This window comes from Mytilus trossulus, chromosome 9 (assembly GCF_036588685.1).
Source record: "Mytilus trossulus isolate FHL-02 chromosome 9, PNRI_Mtr1.1.1.hap1, whole genome shotgun sequence".
In the NCBI taxonomy this organism is placed as follows: domain Eukaryota; kingdom Metazoa; phylum Mollusca; class Bivalvia; order Mytilida; family Mytilidae; genus Mytilus; species Mytilus trossulus.
In genome coordinates this window covers 65,861,659-65,879,627 of record NC_086381.1, presented here as the reverse complement: position 1 = coordinate 65,879,627, position 17,969 = coordinate 65,861,659, and the positions used below count along the sequence as shown (strand labels likewise).

At 34.0% G+C, this 17,969-nt stretch overlaps 1 protein-coding gene across 6 annotated transcripts in view; it reads right to left on the bottom strand.

Annotated features, from left to right (window-relative positions):
• Window positions 1-13,249, bottom strand: part of LOC134683266 (cleavage and polyadenylation specificity factor subunit 6-like) — a 42,156-nt gene extending 28,907 nt beyond the window's left edge. For 3 of the 6 annotated variants that reach the window (XM_063542450.1, XM_063542452.1, XM_063542451.1), the window contains exons 1-9: window positions 13,128-13,249; window positions 10,991-11,065; window positions 10,607-10,696; window positions 9,527-9,630; window positions 8,306-8,481; window positions 7,690-7,833; window positions 7,271-7,377; window positions 6,405-6,498; window positions 5,359-5,388 (exon numbers count right to left, since the gene is read on the bottom strand). In XM_063542450.1, the coding sequence (XP_063398520.1) occupies window positions 5,359-5,388; window positions 6,405-6,498; window positions 7,271-7,377; window positions 7,690-7,833; window positions 8,306-8,481; window positions 9,527-9,630; window positions 10,607-10,696; window positions 10,991-11,065; window positions 13,128-13,184 (877 nt within the window). In that variant the 5' untranslated portion in view covers window positions 13,185-13,249. The remainder of the gene's footprint in view (window positions 1-5,358; window positions 5,389-6,404; window positions 6,499-7,270; window positions 7,378-7,689; window positions 7,834-8,305; window positions 8,482-9,526; window positions 9,631-10,606; window positions 10,697-10,990; window positions 11,066-13,127) is intronic. The other 3 variants (XM_063542454.1, XM_063542455.1, XM_063542453.1) reach the window with 2 other exon arrangements.
• Between the last annotated feature and the right edge of the window lie 4,720 nt (window positions 13,250-17,969).

Below are 17,969 nucleotides of genomic sequence, written 5' to 3'. Positions count from 1 at the left end.
TACATGTTTTTGTTTTGCAGACTTTACAGATAGCTGAAATAAAATATAACAATATAAATAAAAATATAACACATTTATTTTCAATTGAATCCTTATTAACTTTTAGGAATATACATTGTATGAAACACCCACAAGGATATCAATGAATAGTTTGTCCAACCTTTTTAACCAAAATGAGTAAGAAACTATAGGAATAGAGACAACTAAATGAATGGCCATTAAAAAAATGAAAATCAACAGCAACCAAAGACACCAGCTGAATTACAGCAATTTACAGGGTCCTGATTTTTGCTACAGTAAAAGAATGACAAAATCAGCATGTTTTGTTTTTGTTTGGATTGTTTTACACAAATCTTGCATTGACCCTTTAAACAATTAAAGCTTTCTATGTGAAGTAAGCAAATGTTCTTTGTTGAATGCCATATAAGTTAATTACCTATACTTGCAAACATTATTTTTTTTTATTGAGAGTTAATTGTCCCATCATTAGTTAATTGGCAATCATTCCACATCTTCTTATTTTCAAATGTATTATGTATACTAAACATGCTGAAAAGCTAATAACATTCATGACATTCATGGCATATTTTTTTTCTAAAAGATCAAACTCGATTAGATATAACGGTTGAATAACCTGCTAAACATTGTAGCTACAAAATGTAGATCATTTTGAGTAAGCTACCCATTCATAGACTATACATGTACCAACAAGTGAGCAAGTAAATAGTAGGACATTTTTTAATGTAAATGTTCTGAGTTTTCATGTAAATGCACAAAGTACTATATATGGTTTCTATATTGTGTTATATCTCTTCTTCCATTTACTTTGAATATGGCAATTTAATTTCCAGCAATTAGAACATAATTGTGGAAATTATAAGATCTTGGGATACACTGTCAATAAAATTGGCTTACAAACTGATTTTTTTTTTGCAGGAATTAATTTTATCTATTTTCTCCAAGTGTGATATTCTTTATATCCTGGTTTTTGTGACCCAGTTGCTAATCCTGTTTTCTTTACCAAAACTCTTGTCCTGCTTATTTTTAATTTCATCCTACCCCCCCCCCCCCCCCTTTTTTTACAAATCAAATGGTAACTCCATTATTTGGGCATCAATGACAAAAAAGATACAACCATTTATGAGAATATAATTATTTCAAAACTCTGAAATAACCTACCTGATCCTATTGGCAAGAATGTTCCTCCCTGTGAAATCAGAGCATAGCTGGTCCTGTATGATATCGGTCTATCCCCTTTACTCTTTCCAGTATGGCCAGGAAATACACATGATGTTTTCCTCTTCCAATTCAACCCCAAAGATGACCGATGATAAGGGCAAACAGTGAAATGTGGCATTAAACGAAATATACCAACACGTAAACATATAAGAAGACCTTCTGTCAAAATGTTCTCATCGTATGAAATGTTCAATGAACGTAAGTGATTTGATACTGACTTCTTACATTCTTTCAAATAAATTAACTTTGAAGCATTTTCTGAGGTTGAAACATGTGAACATGGAGTCTTAGAAAAGTGAGAAAGGCTGCATAAATGTGTAGTCTGCTCTGAGATGTCTACTTCCTCAGCCATATTGTTACTATACAACTGTAGGGTAATTGTATTTCTATACTGGAGAGTCACGAAAGGGGAGATAATTTGAAGCTTCCATTAGCAACCAATACACTGATTACAATACAAATTTCTTTAAATTTTAGCAAATTAATTTATTTATTTCCAAATCATTTTCTTTTCAAAATTGGATAGTAAAACAATTATCTTTCAGATTTTATAAAGATTTTTAATGAATGTAACCGATAAAAGATTTTATTTCAATTTAAAAATGTAAAATTTATAAAGGAAACAACAGTGCATTTCTTCAAAATCCATGAACTGAATGATCTGATAAAAACCAAATCGACCCATATCAGTAGGAATTAATTAGTTTAATGATATTATTACATCTTTTTCTTGATATTACAGCCAATTTCAGTGAAATATGTAATAATGGGTCTGCCACTAATTTTTGATTTTGCATGATTCTTAGGCAGACAGCTACTTAAAAATTGACTATAAAGGACAATAACTCCTTAGGGGGTCAAATTGACCATTTCGGTCATGTTGACTTATTTGTAAATCTTACTTTGCTGACTGAACATTATTGCTGTTTACAGTTTATCTCTATCTATAATAATATTCAAGATAATAACCAAAAACAGCAAAAATTCCTTAAAATTACCAATTCAGGGGCACCAACCCAACAATCAGGTTGTCTGATTCATCTGATAATTTCAGGGCAGATAGATCTTGACCTGATAAACAATTTTATCCTATGTCAGATTTGCTCTAAATGCTTTGGTTTTTGAGTTATAAGCCAAAAACTGCATTTTACCCCTATGTTCTATTTTTAGCTGTGGCGGCCATCTTGATTTGATGGCCGGGTCATCGGACACATTTTTTAAACTAGATACCCCTAAGATGATTGTGGCCAAGTTTGGAATAATTTAGCCCAGTAGTTTCAGAGGAGAAGATTTTTGTAAATGATAACCAAGATTTACGAAAAATGGTTAAAAATTGACATTAAGGGCAATAATACCTAAAGGGGTCAACTAACCATTTTGGTCACATAGACTTATTTGTAAATCTTACTTTGCTGAACATTATTGCTGTTTACAGTTTATCTATAATAATATTCAAGATAATAACCAAAAACAGCAAAATTTCCTTAAAATTACCAATTCAGGGGCAGCAACCCAACAACGGGTTGTCCGATTCAACTGAAAATTTAAGGGCAGATAGATCTTCACCTGATGAACAATTTTACCCAGTCAGATTTGCTCTAAATGCTTGGTTTTTTGAGTTATAAGCCAAAAACTGCATTTTACCCCTATGTTCTATTTTTAGCTGTGGCGGCCATCTTTATTTGTTGGTCAGGTCACCAGACACATTTTTTAAACTAAATACCCCAAAGATGATTGTGGCTAAGTTTGGAATAATTTGGCCGAGTAGTTTCAGAGGAGAAGATTTTTGTAAAAGATAACTAAGATTTACGAAAAATAGTTTAAATTGACTATAAAGGGCAATAACTCCTAAAGGGGTCAACTGACCATTTCGGTCACGTTGACTTATTTGTAAATCTTACTTTGCTGAACATTATTGCTGTTTACAGTTTATCTCTATCTATAATAATATTCAAGATAATAACCAAAAACGGCAAAATTTCCTTAAAATTACCAATTCAGGGGCAGCAACCCAACAACGGGTTGTGTGATTCATCTGAAAATTTCAGGGCAGATAGATCTTGACCTGATAAACAATTTTACCCATGTCAGATTTGCTCTAAATGCTTTCATTTTTGAGATATAAGCCAAAAACTGCATTTTACCCCTATGTTCTATTTTTAGCCATGGCGGCCATCTTGGTTGGTTGGCCGGGTCACGCCACACATTTTTTAAACTAGATACCCCAATGATGATTGTGGCTAAGTTTGGTCTAATTTGGCCCAGTAGTTTCAGAGGAGAAGATTTTTGTAAAAGTTAACAACGACGACGGACGACAGACGACGGACGACGACGGACGACGGACGCAAAGTGATGGGAAAAGCTCACTTGGCCCTTTGGGCCAGGTGAGCTAAACTAGAGGCTCCAAAGAGCCTGTGTCGCTCACCTTGGTCTATGTGAATATTAAACAAAGGAAGCAGATGGATTCATGACAAAATTGTGTTTTGGTGATGGTGATGTGTTTGTAAATCTTACTTTACTAAACAGTCTTGCTGCTTACATTTATCTCTATCTATAATGAACTTGTCCCAGTAGTTTCAGTGGAAAATGTTAATAAAAATTTACAAATTTTATGAAAATTGTTAAAAATTGACTTTAAAGGACAATAACTCCTTAGGGAGTCAATTGACCATTTCCGTCATGTTCACTTATTTGTAAATCTTACTTTGCTGAACATAATTGCTGTTTACAGTTTATCTCTATCTATAATAAAATTTAAGATAATAACCAAAAACAGCAAAATTTCCTTAAAATTACCGATTCAGGGGCAGCAACCCAACAATGGGTTGTCAGATTCATCTGAAAATTGTAGGGCAGATAGATCTTAATTTGATAAATAATTTAACCTCATGTCGGATTTGCTCTAAATGCTTTGGTTTTTGAGTTATAAGCCAAAAACTGCATTTTACCCCTATGTTCTATTTTTAGCTGTGGCGGCCATCTTGATTTGATAGTCGGGTCACCAGACACATTTTTAAAACTAGATACCCCAAAGATGATTGTTGCCAAGTCTGGATTAATTTGGCCCAGTAGTTTCAGAGGAGAAGATTTTTGTAAAAGATAACTAAGATTTACGAAAAATGGTTAAAAATTGACTATAAAGGGCAATAACTCCTAAACGGGTCAACTGACCATTTCGGTCATGATGACTTATTTGTAAATCTAACTTTGCTGAACATTATTGCTGTTTACAGTTTATCTCTATCTATAATAATATTCAAGATTATAACCAAAAACTGCAAAATATCCACAAAATTACCAATACAGGGGCAGCAACCCAACAACGGGCTGACCGATTCATCTGAAAATTTCAGGGCAGATAGATCTTGACCTGCTAAACATTTTTACCCCATGTCAGATTTCCTCTAAATGCTTTGGTTTTTGAGTTATAAGCCAAAAACTGCATTTTACCCCTATGTTCTATTTTTAGCCGTGGCGGCCATCTTGGTTGGTTGACCGGGTCACGCCACACATTTTTTAAACTAGATACCCCAATGATGATTGTGGCCAAGTTTGGTTCAATTTGGCCCAGTAGTTTCAGAGAAGAAGATTTTTGTAAAAGTTAACAACGACGACGGACGACAGACGACGGACGACAGACGACGGACGACGACGGACGACGGACGCAAAGTGATGGGAAAAGCTCACTTGGCCCTTCGGGCCAGGTGAGCTAAAAAGTGGTGTCTGACAAGTCTGAAGAATTTTTCGGTTAAAATGGTTTTTAAGAAAGAATATTTCTGAAAAATGTTTTAGTATCTTTTAAATCCCAATTACTCAATTAAGTAATAATGCTTGATCAATTAAGGCTTAACTGAAAGAATGCTTGTCCATGGCTGCAGGATTTTTACATTATTAAGTGCTTTTCAGTTGTTTAGTTTTAAGAGCAAAGTTCTTCCATCACTGATTTTATTGTATACTTAGCCAATTATAAAAAAATCAGAGGGTTAAAATCTAATAAAAAAAAAGTCTGGTTTGGGCAAGTATAGAAGCAATAAGTTTTTTAATTCTGGCCTCACCAAACAGGACTACAACCATGAGGTATTTCAGACTGTGATTATCAGGATATAATGACACACTTACCTCCTTGTTGAGGAGGTTGTTCAAAGAAACCTTTCAAATGATAAGTATTGAGAATAAATGAGGGCTATTCATTTCTAAACTCTACTTTTTTCATTTTTAGTTAGTTTTTTTTCAGCTTAGTCATAAGAAACCTCAAATTAAAAAAAAAAATATGCACATGTTTTTTATAACTAAATGGATAGTTTTCACAATACAACTTATGTACATATACTTTTTTCTGAGGAAAATTCTTTAATTTGTCCACATTTAGAAGAAGTTTACTTATTTCTCATTGCTTGCTTCCAGGAAGCAATTCGCCGACATATTTTCCGTATGCATAGTGACCTTAGCGTAACCCTCCTCATAAAAATCCATTGATCTCAATATGCATATAAGGTGACAATCCGTAAACTTTGGCTTTTATACACGGCATTTAATGAGCAAACATATTTTTAAAATCATAACAGACAGAGAGAAAAAAAATTGACAATTATACGATATATTTGCGTTAAAAATTAAAAAAACGTGCACAGAGGACTAAGTTTATGATATATACATGCATTGGTTCAAGAATTGGATAAACATTATTTTTCACCAATAACTTGTTTCATTTGACTTTAAGGTTTGCATGAAGGATGTTCCAGAACTTAAAGTGTGGAAGGATCTTTGTTTAGACCCAACCCATTGAATAAATACAATAGCTCTTTTTTCTCTGTGAAGTTTATTCACTGGGACCTTCAAATTTTGTCAAAGAGAAAACCGTTTTTATCAAATCCTACGGTTGATTTCTGACAAAAGTTTCAACATTCAACTATTGATATTAGTTTACTTAGTGTGTTAGAAAAATTAAAACTGAAAAATGACGATGTTTGAATTAAGGCCTTCTTAAATGCATTCTGTAGCTAAACAAAAACACAAAATATGGAAATTGATTAAAAGGCTAAAATTCCTAGAAACTAACATGTATAATCATTTAAACCAAAAATCAAGTATACACGAAATTACAACATAACTCAATCCACAAAAGCAAATCAATCCAGTTACATAAATCAATTAGTTAATCTAACCTGGTGGTCTTTCCCACTCTGGACGAGGAGGTGGTCCACGTGGATCTTGTGGTGGTGGACCTCTGAATGGAGGTGGAGGACCTCCTCTCATCATCTAATAATAAATGAGGGCAATACAAACAATAAATTTTTCTTTGAAATAATTAACAATGTTTTTACAACTTAAATTTAGATATGTAGTGTAAATAGTGATATTAATTTGCTATAATTATAAACACTTTAAGTTTGTTTTTAAGCTAAGGCCATGGAAAATTAATTGTTGGTTTCCCCCAACATGGGAAAATTTTAAAGACCCAGCAGGCAGGCTTTTTTTTTTGTAACCATGCATAATTTTATATCTATATGTTTTGTTTCTATAGTGGAACTATAAATTTGCATATTTTCAACACATTAAGTTGTCTCTGCCAAAAAAAAAAATATATATTTTTTTTGCATTAAAATTTAATGACCCGGCGGTTTAAAAATGCCCCGGTCGGCTTAGGGGAAACCATCAATTATTTTTCCATGGCCTAAACAAATTTCACAATAAAGAGACATATGGTTAATGATTAAGTAGCAAATTAAATGTTTAGGTTTCTTTTTTATCTACATTACATGATAGTACTTGATAACTTTTATTTGACTGGGTTTTGTTTATAAGAACATTGAACCAATCTGTAGATTTCTGCTTGTAATATTACTCAAGACTGCTTATAATCATCCTTAGTATTTATCTTTCATTGAGGTCAATGTCCTTGTGGGAATGACCATTGTGCCATTTCCTGAGCAACATTTACAGCAGTTTAATCCATACCAACTCCAGTTAACTCAATGGTGTACTACTTAATTAATTATTGAATAAAATTTCAACACGAGTATTAACTTACATGCCCTCCTGGTGGTGGACCTCCAAATCTCATGTGTGGTCCTGGAGGTGGTCCAGACATTGGAGGGGGACCAGATGTTGGAGGGAATCCTCTAGGTGGTGGTCCTCCTTAAAAAGGAAAAGTTAAGTTTAAAATATAGCATCAAAATCATGTCCTATGCAAAATAAACAAGTTTCTGATTCTTCACTTTTGTCATAATAAAGACATCAATGTTTCGTAAAAGCCTGACATCTGAAAAGATAATTTGAATGTTAAAAATATTGCAAATAACTCAAAAATATCAAAAAAATGATGCAAAATAGAAAATAAAATGTTTTTTATGATCTCCAAATAAGTTCACTAGAAATAAAAATGTTGATGAAAATCTTCTGTCAGAATTATTTATGCACAAACCATTTTCATCATATTTTCTTTCTTACCTGGGAATCCTGGAGGGGGTCCACCATGTGGAGGTGGGCCTGGTGGGGGACCGTCTCCTGGTCCTGGGGGTCTGTTCTGTCTTGGCATAAATCCTGGCTTTCCAGGTGGTGGTCTCTGCTGTTGAGGTCTTGGTCCTGGGGGACCTAGAAAAGTGTTTGAACAAAATGTACAAGCTCCTTAGAACTAGAGGCTAAATGAAGTGTTCTGCTTATCTAGTATCTGTACACAATATAAATGATGGATCTTGTAAGAGCATGGTGCTTTAGCAACTGAAAGGGCATTAAAAATGCAAAAAATAATCCTTTTATCTATATCAAAAGATGTGTCCCATACCCATTCTGACATATTATGTCTAAGTCTTCTAACTACAAACATTAATATATGAAAGTTAAAAAGTTATGACAAAAGCTAACCTGGCACTTATGTTCTGTATGAAATAAAAAAATTCTTTCTAAACATAATGAGTCATAATTCAAGATCCCTTTCATGGTAAATTAAGTTCTTTTTTTTATTATTATTAATGTCAGTATTTGATCAAAAACAAACTAGATGAAAACGCGGGTATTTATTTTTAATAGCTTAAGATATAATATATATATAAAAAGGTCCACTCACTGTAATTACCATTTTGAGGAGGTCCACCATCTTTCTTTGACTGGGCTTCAAATTGACTAAGGGCCTGTTTGTTAGCGTTTGTTACCTGTGGAACTTGGCCATGGATTTCTTTTTTTGGTAGTTTGTCAAATATCAACCTGGAAGAGTTGTCTGATCCAACTACCACTACTGCAAACCTAAAAATGACAAAGAAAATAGCATTTGTTATTTAAGCAGCTCTTTCCATAAATAAATTTGAGGTGATTAAATTCTAAATCACTCTGAGTGAGGTTAATCACTTTGGAACAGGGTAAATGCTAGTGATTTAGAGTGACACTGTTATATAATGCCTTAGATATTTCAGAGTGAACCACTCTCAGTGAACACTGTGTTTTGATGTGTTTGAGATTTCTTTTGATTTGCCATTTGATTACGGACTTCCCATGTTGTATTTTTCTCAGAGTTCAGTATAATTGTGATTTTATTTGTTACAACATTCACTGTGAAAATCTAAAAGTTTTTCAAATTGCAATTTGGTGAGGAAATTATTCACATAGAATATATCTGCAACTAACCAAATTTATTGTGATGCTTTTAGTTTTGCCCGACAGGAGGGGCCACGTTTTGCGTGGAAGAACATCATCAAAATCACGTTGGTATGTTTCTGATTTTTTAATGACCAATTGAATACCAGCATACTAAATTTGTCATTTTTGTCATGCTTTCAGAGGGGTTTAGGTCTTAAAGATTATTTTTATCATAAGTATAAAGGTTTGATTCAATGTTGAAAAGATTTGTCACCTCTTTAAAACCAGAAAACATAAGAAAAAGTTGTGCTAAGTCTTTTAACATTTTCCCCCCAAATGATGGTATTGTTTTAGTTGCATGTCGCTATGTAAATAAGACAGAGTTCAAACATTAATTTAAACATTAGTTTGTACATGTATGTGCCTGTCCCAAGTCAGGAGCCTGTAATTCAGTGGTTGTCTTTTGTTTATGAGTTACATTCATTATTTTTATATAAATCAGGCTGTTGGTTTTCTCATTGGATTGTTTTACATTGTCATTTTGTAGCTGACTATGTGATATAGGCTTTGCTCATTGTTGAAAGCTGTACAGTGACCTATAGTTGTTAATTTTTGTGTCATTTTGGTCTCTTGTAGACAGTTGTCTCATTGGCAATCATACCACATCTTCTTTTTTATATGTCAAGATCTGTAGTCATGGAAACTGTAAACCTACCCTTTAGACTGTCCATTTGCTCTATTTTCATAAAATTTAATCTCCACTAAATCTGTGACTCCTACTGAAGCTATGGCATCTGTTAAATCTTGATCTGTCGTCCACTGAAATACAAAAATACAGATGCTCAATTATATGATGTTGACTGGGACAGGGACTTCCTATTTAAATTCCCACAGAACCTGCAATACTTATGGACAACGTTCTTGACCTTAAAAAGGTCATTTTTTAAGGTAGTTTCTATATTTATTTTAAATCCAAAACTGCTAGTAAAGGTGTTTAATGTCCATATAAAAAATGGATTTTTTTTCAAAGATTTGTGTATTTTTTTGTTTATTTGTCCATACAAGTTTGTTGAAATGGGGATAAATTACTTTTCACAAAGTGAACCATAAAGAATAATTAATAGACAACTTTCGAGTTTGATGCATTCCCATCAAAAACGCTGGTTTTATTGAACGTCATTTGTGCGTTTAGGGGCGTCGTCACTTCCGTTCCAATGCTGAGAGAGTGTTTAGAAAACTATAGTTCTATATTTCACGAATTATTCTGCAAATTGAATTCTCAAAAATGATAATCACCACTGCTGTCATTAGGGAATTGCCAGTAAGTATCTACAGAGCAACCATTATTTCTAGTTTATCCTGCACAATGACGATCACTAAGACGCTTGATGAACGTGAATAGTGCAGGGATACAGGCGACCCCCTCTATCTGGTAAATGACGTCATTAAGGCACGTATAATTGACGAGTTTTTGCCGGTGACGGATGAACTCGAAAGTGGTCTATTCTGTCATCATAGTGTAATTTGTTGATTTATAGCCCTGTTACTGTGTAAAAGTGTCCAATGCACAAATATAGCATTGTCTACATATTCTCTAGCATGTGCTACTGTGTTATCTTGTACGAGCATTCAGGACATAGGTGTGAGCAATTGTTATGAATTGAAAGCCCCACTACGACTTGCAAATGTATATACAAATTTTGAGTCATAAATTAATACACAATATTGCTTTTTATCTTTTGAAATACCATTTTTTGTTAACATTTTTTAATGCATTTAAAAAATAAATTCTTACCCATGTGAGGTTTCCTACATATAAACTTATCCTCCTACCACTATACCCTGCTGGTACAGATATAGACAAAGCTTTTGTTTCTTCTATCGTCTGAAAAATAACAACAATATTTAACAAAAGATATCAGTTTCGGGCCAAAAACAGCAGCTTACATGAAAAAAATCTTTTCCTTTTAAATGCTTTTTTATCGCTTCAACTTTTTTTTCTGGTCTAAAACATATGCTTTTTCTGTTCTTAAACAAATAACTTATGGTGTTATTAATTAATTAAATCCCCTTGTGATTCCTGTAATAGTTGTATAAAAAAATATATGATGTCTTCTCATACCACAACAGATTGTCAACACAAATTGTACACAAGTCATTAAAATAGATTAACAATTACCTCAGTAGACTCTGCAGATGAGGATGCTGTTATAACGTCATTATACAAATCATCATCTTGTGTAAACTCCTCATTCTGAAAGATAAATTATTCAATTACCATTCATATAATTATATATTGTATGTCATGCATGTAGTTTTAGTGTTTGTTCAGTTCATTTTTCATTCTCAGTGCACTTATTTGCAAACTGTTTTTATAACAGGACAAGTGTTGTTATAGTAAATGAATGAAAAGAGATGCTCCAATACTTCTTACAAAAATTTGAACAAAAAATGTATTAATGTGCCGTGAGGTGCATCCTTGCACCTGAGACTTTTGGCTTCCCTTTAGTTGTTTGATAAAACCAATATCATGTGAACAAATTCAAGACATACTTTGCTAATTGTTGAAGACAGTACTTTAACCTATAATGGTTTACTTTTTAAATAATTAATATTTGAATAGAGAGTTGTCTCATTGGCACTCACACCACACCTTTCTATATCTATATAGTTATTAATTTCTGTGTCGTGTGGTCTCTAGTGGAGAGTTGTCTCATTGACAATCGTACCACATCTTCTTCTATCATGTCTATACATATTAATCATGACATTTTTTATAAGATTGGTTTCACTGTAAAGATTTTAAGTCAAGACTTTTGTGCGTCCAGATTAGGAAACACCTGTTTTGACATTTCTTCAAACGTCTGGTCTTTAAAATAGCTGATTTAAATAAAGGTAAGAATTTATGCTATGCAATATAGTTCAGTTTGAACCAAACAGACTGCCAAAGATGCTAATAGCGGATTTATTTCAATTTGATAAAAGATTGACATAAAATGAAAACAATTTTATCTAATGATTTAATTCTTTTTAGATCTCGTCTAAATATGGTTAATCAAGAGAATGCAATTATAATTCTATGGTTGAATTTTACTCTTTCAATCTATTCTGTCCAAAGTTCAGCAGACTAAATCAATAACAAGATGTATTGTAATTGTTAATTGTTTCTTATTTTATCATTTCTTTTAAATATTTCTGGAAATATTTTGCATCAATAAGCACAAAAAAAAAATTCTAAGCAGCTGTAACCAGAGAGCACGTATCTACTCTACAAATTCATATTGTCACCACCGGGATTCGAACCCCGGTCGTCTGGGTGACAGTCAGTGTGTTAACCCACTGAGCCAAAGAATTGATTCCCTAGCTCAGTTGATTAAGACAGGCTATATATGTTCTACCTGTACTAAGGTGAAACAAACCACAGCAATGAAGATTTCATGCCAACATTGGGTCTCCAAGTTCCACCCCAATAACTCTCTCTCAAAGTCCAGACAAAAATATGACATCATTGGAATGTGTCACCAGAAAATATATAAAGGCCTTGCAAGACACTTTAGACGATATAATTATTAGGACTAGCCTAGGTTTAATAGAATAAAAGGTATAAAATTATACACCTATTCAGTGGGTCTCATTGGGGTCTAAGCGTGACGCGGGATTGCTGTTTATTTGTAAGCGTGACATGTGAAAGTCAAATTATTGTGTCATGAAAACGGGAAATGAGGTCTTGCAGGACCCAGGAAATGAAAAAAAAATGAGAATTGCTTACGTAAATAGTGTAAGCGGGATACTGAATTCTGACAAAACAGTAAGCTGGATCCGGGATTGGAACCCCCAATGAGACCCCCAATTCATGGTTGTTCCGGGCCAGTTTATCATAGTCAGTGCATAAGTATAATTTTATAAACATCAGTTCTTTAATACTTTAAACACCATCATGTATTCATAGATACTACACTTTTAATACACAAGCAAATGAAGCATGCACAAAAAGAATGAAAAAGTTAAAAAAAATCATGTTTATGATGTTACACGTATGGTCTTTGGTATTCAAGTAGAAGGAAATTAATTGTCATTATTAAGTTTGCTATTTCAGACATACTATTTTCGACTAGCATAACTTATAAAGAAAATTTATTGAAAAAAGTGAGGAAATATCCTGTTCAACGAAAAATAAATCAAGATGGCGGAAGCATTTGTTTTGTCCGCCAAATGACCAAATTCGATTTAGATTTGAGAAGATGTATTATAGACTTGTAGGTAAAGTTGATTGTTTCATGTTAAAGTAATAAACTGCATTGATTTAAAGTGAGAACCTGTTCAAATCCTTCTTCTAAATTGTCATAAAGATCGATGTCCACGCCATCCGCCATTTTTTTCTTGAATAATAAGGTAAATGCTAAATCGGTGTCGGAATGACTACAATTTTACGTTTTCCTCCACCGTATAGTTTATCTGAGGTCAAATGTGAGGGTAGTGCTCAATGCCTCTTTACTGTCAGGGTTCAAACGGTAATTTTACGACTACCGTTAGAGTAAAATTGGATAAAATATAACCGTGATTCGTCAGAGAAAAAAAATCAATACTCTTCAGTCAAATTCGTACCGTTTTTGGCCATTTCAACTTTGTTGATCCGAGAGTCACTGACGGTCTTTTTCAGACAAAACTTGCACCTGCAGATTTTTTACAAATAAAGAAAACTTCTATCAAAATTTATTGAACCGGCTTTCTAAAATTTGGACCAAAACTTTTACTATATCCATAGCAAAATAATTTCAATACTTTTTTAATTTGCACTGCCGTATTTAAATGATGAAGGACTCCAATTTTTAATTAAAGGTGCACTAGCTTCTTTCTTTCTTTTCTTCGTATAAGCTTCCTATTATAAGGAACACCCCTTAACGGGTAATATTAAAATATCAAAATATTTAAAAGGGGGGAAGAAACAAGGATAAAATATATTACATTAAGGTAAAATCCAGAGGTGGTGCACTATACATAGACAGTGAATTGCAGAAAAAACAGAATCATATCATATAAAATTATTTACATTAAAAAGATAAACCGATCTACAGAGGTCATTTAACTCAAATAATTAGTCAATCATTTTACCAACAAATAGGTTCTTAGAGTTTTATAACAACACTGAATATTTGTTATAAAATATAGTGAAATAACTATATATACTATAACATTAGTTTATAAAATTTAGTCTTCTATTTGAATTTTCCATTGTCTATATTTCAGTATCTGTATCTTAATGATAACTGTCATTCGTCTAGCTTTTTCAGTAGAGATATCCTCTTGTAATGAAGCTTGAAACAGAAGTGTCTTGAAAGCGATTCCAGTTTCAGAATTAACTCTTCTTTGAATCCAAGTTGTTTCGTATATTTTGTACAATCCAATACAAGTTGTGTAACTGCTAGTTTATTGTTAAATAGCAGCTCCCAAGTTCCAGGAGGAGAGTTTTCATTCACAAGTTGTTTAATGGGAGTGAAGTATTCTTTTCTCTCATTGCATAGAACTGGACACTGTGTAAGAATATGCAGTATATCCTCTATTTCCCTGTGGCATAGCAGGCAGATGGGGTCAATTGTATATTGGCTGAACTTGTGCTTGTCGGCTTGTACCATGTAAGTCCCTGTGAGCATCCTTACTTTAGTTGAGGCTTTTCGAATTTCTATCAGATTCTGCTCTACTGAGTCCCATACAGGATGAGTTGAGTCTGCATTGCCAAAGTTGAGGTTTAGAAATTTTAGAGAGGACATTTGTTGAGCTTCCTCTTTGAGTTTGAGGGTCCATAGGGATGTGATTTCTGTTTTTACTAGTTTCTTCCAGGATAGTTTTGATGGAATTGAGATGTTTTTGTCAAAGATATCTGGTAGATTATATTTTGCTAATAATAATGCAGTTTGGAAGAAGAAGCTGTTGTTGTTGTCAAAATTCACTGCAATTTGTCTGTTGATGATTTCTTTTATTTTATTGTTGGAGCAGGTTGTAAGAGAATGTAAGAATGTCAATTTTCTCTTGTGAATTTCTGCTTCTACAGGGAGAACTCCGAGAAGTAAGTATACCGCAGGTTTTGCTGTTCTTGTGGCAAGAGTTTGTATTGCACGCAGAGTACCAATATGGAACCTCTCCAAAATCTGAATCTGGGTCTTTGTTAAAGAAAGGATTTCAAGACCATATAGAAGTCTTGGTAGCACATATGTCCTATATATTGTGTAGGAGATTTTAGGGCTTAATCCATTTGTACCATGCAGTCCTGAATTCATAAGGGCATATTTTGTTCTTCGTGCAGATTTTATACGGTCTTCTATATATACTTCATTTTCTTTTTTGCTTGATCTTTTTAGGCCTAAATGAGTAGTTTCGTTTGAGAGTTCAATTGTGTTATCTGATAATTTCCAGGTGTTTGTTCTGTGATTCTTTGCAGATCCGTAGCAGATAACTTTCGATTTTGTTGGGTGGATATTGTAATGATGTTGATTTGCATATCTTCCAATGGTGTTTAGCATTATTTGTAGTTCTGCTGGATCAGAGCTTATCAGGGCGATGTCATCGGCACAGGTAGGCGCTCCACAGTAAATGTCTCCCAGACTGAATCCTGTTGCATTTTTCTCTAATTCTACAAGGAGATCCTCTACAAATATTTTATACAGATGAGTTGATAGTATACCTCCCTGTCTAACTCCTTGGAGTATATTAAAGCTGTCACTAAGTTCTCCTTGCCATTTGACTTTGGAAGTAAGGCCAGAATATAGGTCTTTGATGACAAACCATAGATCTGGGTGTATATTCCTATCTAGCGTTTTGTCATGGAGTATCAGATGCTGGACTACATCAAAGGCAGATTGGACATCAACAGTAGCCAGATAAAGAGCGTTGTTTTTCCGTTCACATTTGCATTCTGATATAATGAGACTAGCTATAAGTGGACATAACCCTTCTGTAAATCCATATTGTAGATCAGTGTTAGGAGTAATACTGAGTTTGCCAAGTATACAGAGTTCATGGAGTTTTGATATCACAGGGGTTACCGTGATTCCTCTATAGCTGGAGACTAGGCATTGATTTTTTTCCTTTTTAAGTACAGGAGTTAGAATTCCAGACTTGAATTCAATTGGGACAGTTCTGTGAATGAGTATATCATTAAATATCTTTGTAAGCGTTGGTGTGACTGTTTCTTTAGCAAGTTTTAGATGTTCTGCACATAGTCCGTACTCATCAGGTGATTTGCCACTGTTTAAATTGTCAATAGCTTTGGAGACGTCATCTTCTTTGTATGGTTCTATTGTTGTTTGTTGGTTATATAGAACTTCTTCTACGAGATGCTGCCTTATTTGGCATAGTTCCAGATATGAGTTATCAAATTTTGATTCTTTTGGTATACTAAGATCTTCATAGTACTTTGCGAATGCCTTTCTCTGTATAGCAGGATTAAATTCTAGTTCGCCCTCTATATCTATACCTGTTGAATTTGTTCTAGGTTTAGATCTATTCCTGTTTATTAATTTGTAAAATAAGTCTGTGGATGGATTATCCATAATTTGCTGATATAAATTCAGTCTATCTTCAGCATGTTCCTTTCTTTGCTGACTGCGGAGATTTTTCTTTTCTGCTTTTAGTTGTATCCTAACTGGGTGGTCTGCTTTTTTGCCTTCGGATTTCCATTTTGAGTATAGTTGTTTGCAGTTTTTTAGATGTTTTTTGACTCTAGGTGATGCCTTCCATTTTGGACCTTTCAACTTGATGGGTTTGGTTGGTACTGCTTTGTTTGAGGCTGCAAGTAAGGCTTTTGTGATATTTTGGATACCGTTAGATGGTTTTTGAGTCAATTGCAGCTTTGAGATTTCAGTCTGAATAGATTCTGTATAGAGAGGGAGATCGGTCTGGTCCCATTGAAGTTTATGAACTGTTTGGATTTCTTTATTGGCTTTGGTTACATCAGTTGGAATGGTAATGTTAGTTGTTACTGATACTGGCACATGAGCTGAGACATTTGAGGGTGAAATGTTCCATATTGTATAGTTTTTAAACAGATTTTCTTTAGAAGAGAAGATATAATCTATTTGGGAACTTGATTGTCCTGAATGGTGAAAGAAAGTTTGCTTGTCAGATTTATCTTTATCAGCAGTAAGGTTAAGTTCTTGAATGAATTCCTTTAATAATTGATCATGCTTATTATTTCTGGTTTGTAGAATTGTCCCATTCAGATCCCCGCAGAGTATAATAGCGTGAGTATTCAGATATTTTGTTGCTATGTTATGGATGAGGTCGAGACATTCTCCATATTCGTAAGACGAGTCTTTGTCCATAGTTGGCATATAGACGTTTATAAGACATACGTCAATGTCTGATGAAATCAGAATAGCTATCACCCTCTCATTTCCATCAGGAAGTTTTTGAATTTGGCTGTTCCATTGTTTTGGCCATAAGATAGATACTCCTGCACGCCCTCTAGGAAGTTTAAAGCCTGATAACGGTTCGTTTGTGTCATGGCATCTAGTATGATTATCGTGGTCAGGGAGGATTGAGTGTAACATATTTGCTTGGCAATCCCAGAGAAAATGTTCTTGCAGGCATACAATGTGCGAATCTTGAGATAGGAGCTGGAGAAAAGATGTATTTGATCTCACTCCCTCTATATTACAGGTTGTTATTCTGATATTCTCTCTGTTAGAAGTAGTTCCTCCTGAAGAAGCTGATCCGGTGGCTGTTCGTTGAGGCTCATCTTCTGAAAAAGGTGGTTCTTTTCCTCTGCTGTGATGTTATCATCTTTGGGCGGGTTAGATAAGTGTCCCCGTTGTTGACGTTTGTCAGATACCACTGTCCTGTGAATAGACCCTTTGTTGTTCCGAGCCGTTGTACCATTTGTGCGATGAACTGGCTTCTCTGAGGTAGAGGAAGACATATCATGATGAATCTGATCGTTTACGATTGGATGAGAGGAGTGTATAATCTGTGGTGCAACACTGTCTTGGTCCGATGATATGTCTCCAGGTAGTTGGGAGCATTGTCCTGCGAGATGTTGGTTCAATGGATCATAATTGAGTACATTATGGATCTTACTTGGGACAACTTTTTGATGTTGTTGAGCAGATGCAGTAGCTGTAGTCATAATGTTAGGATGAGGATTTCGTTGCTGTTGTGGGTCT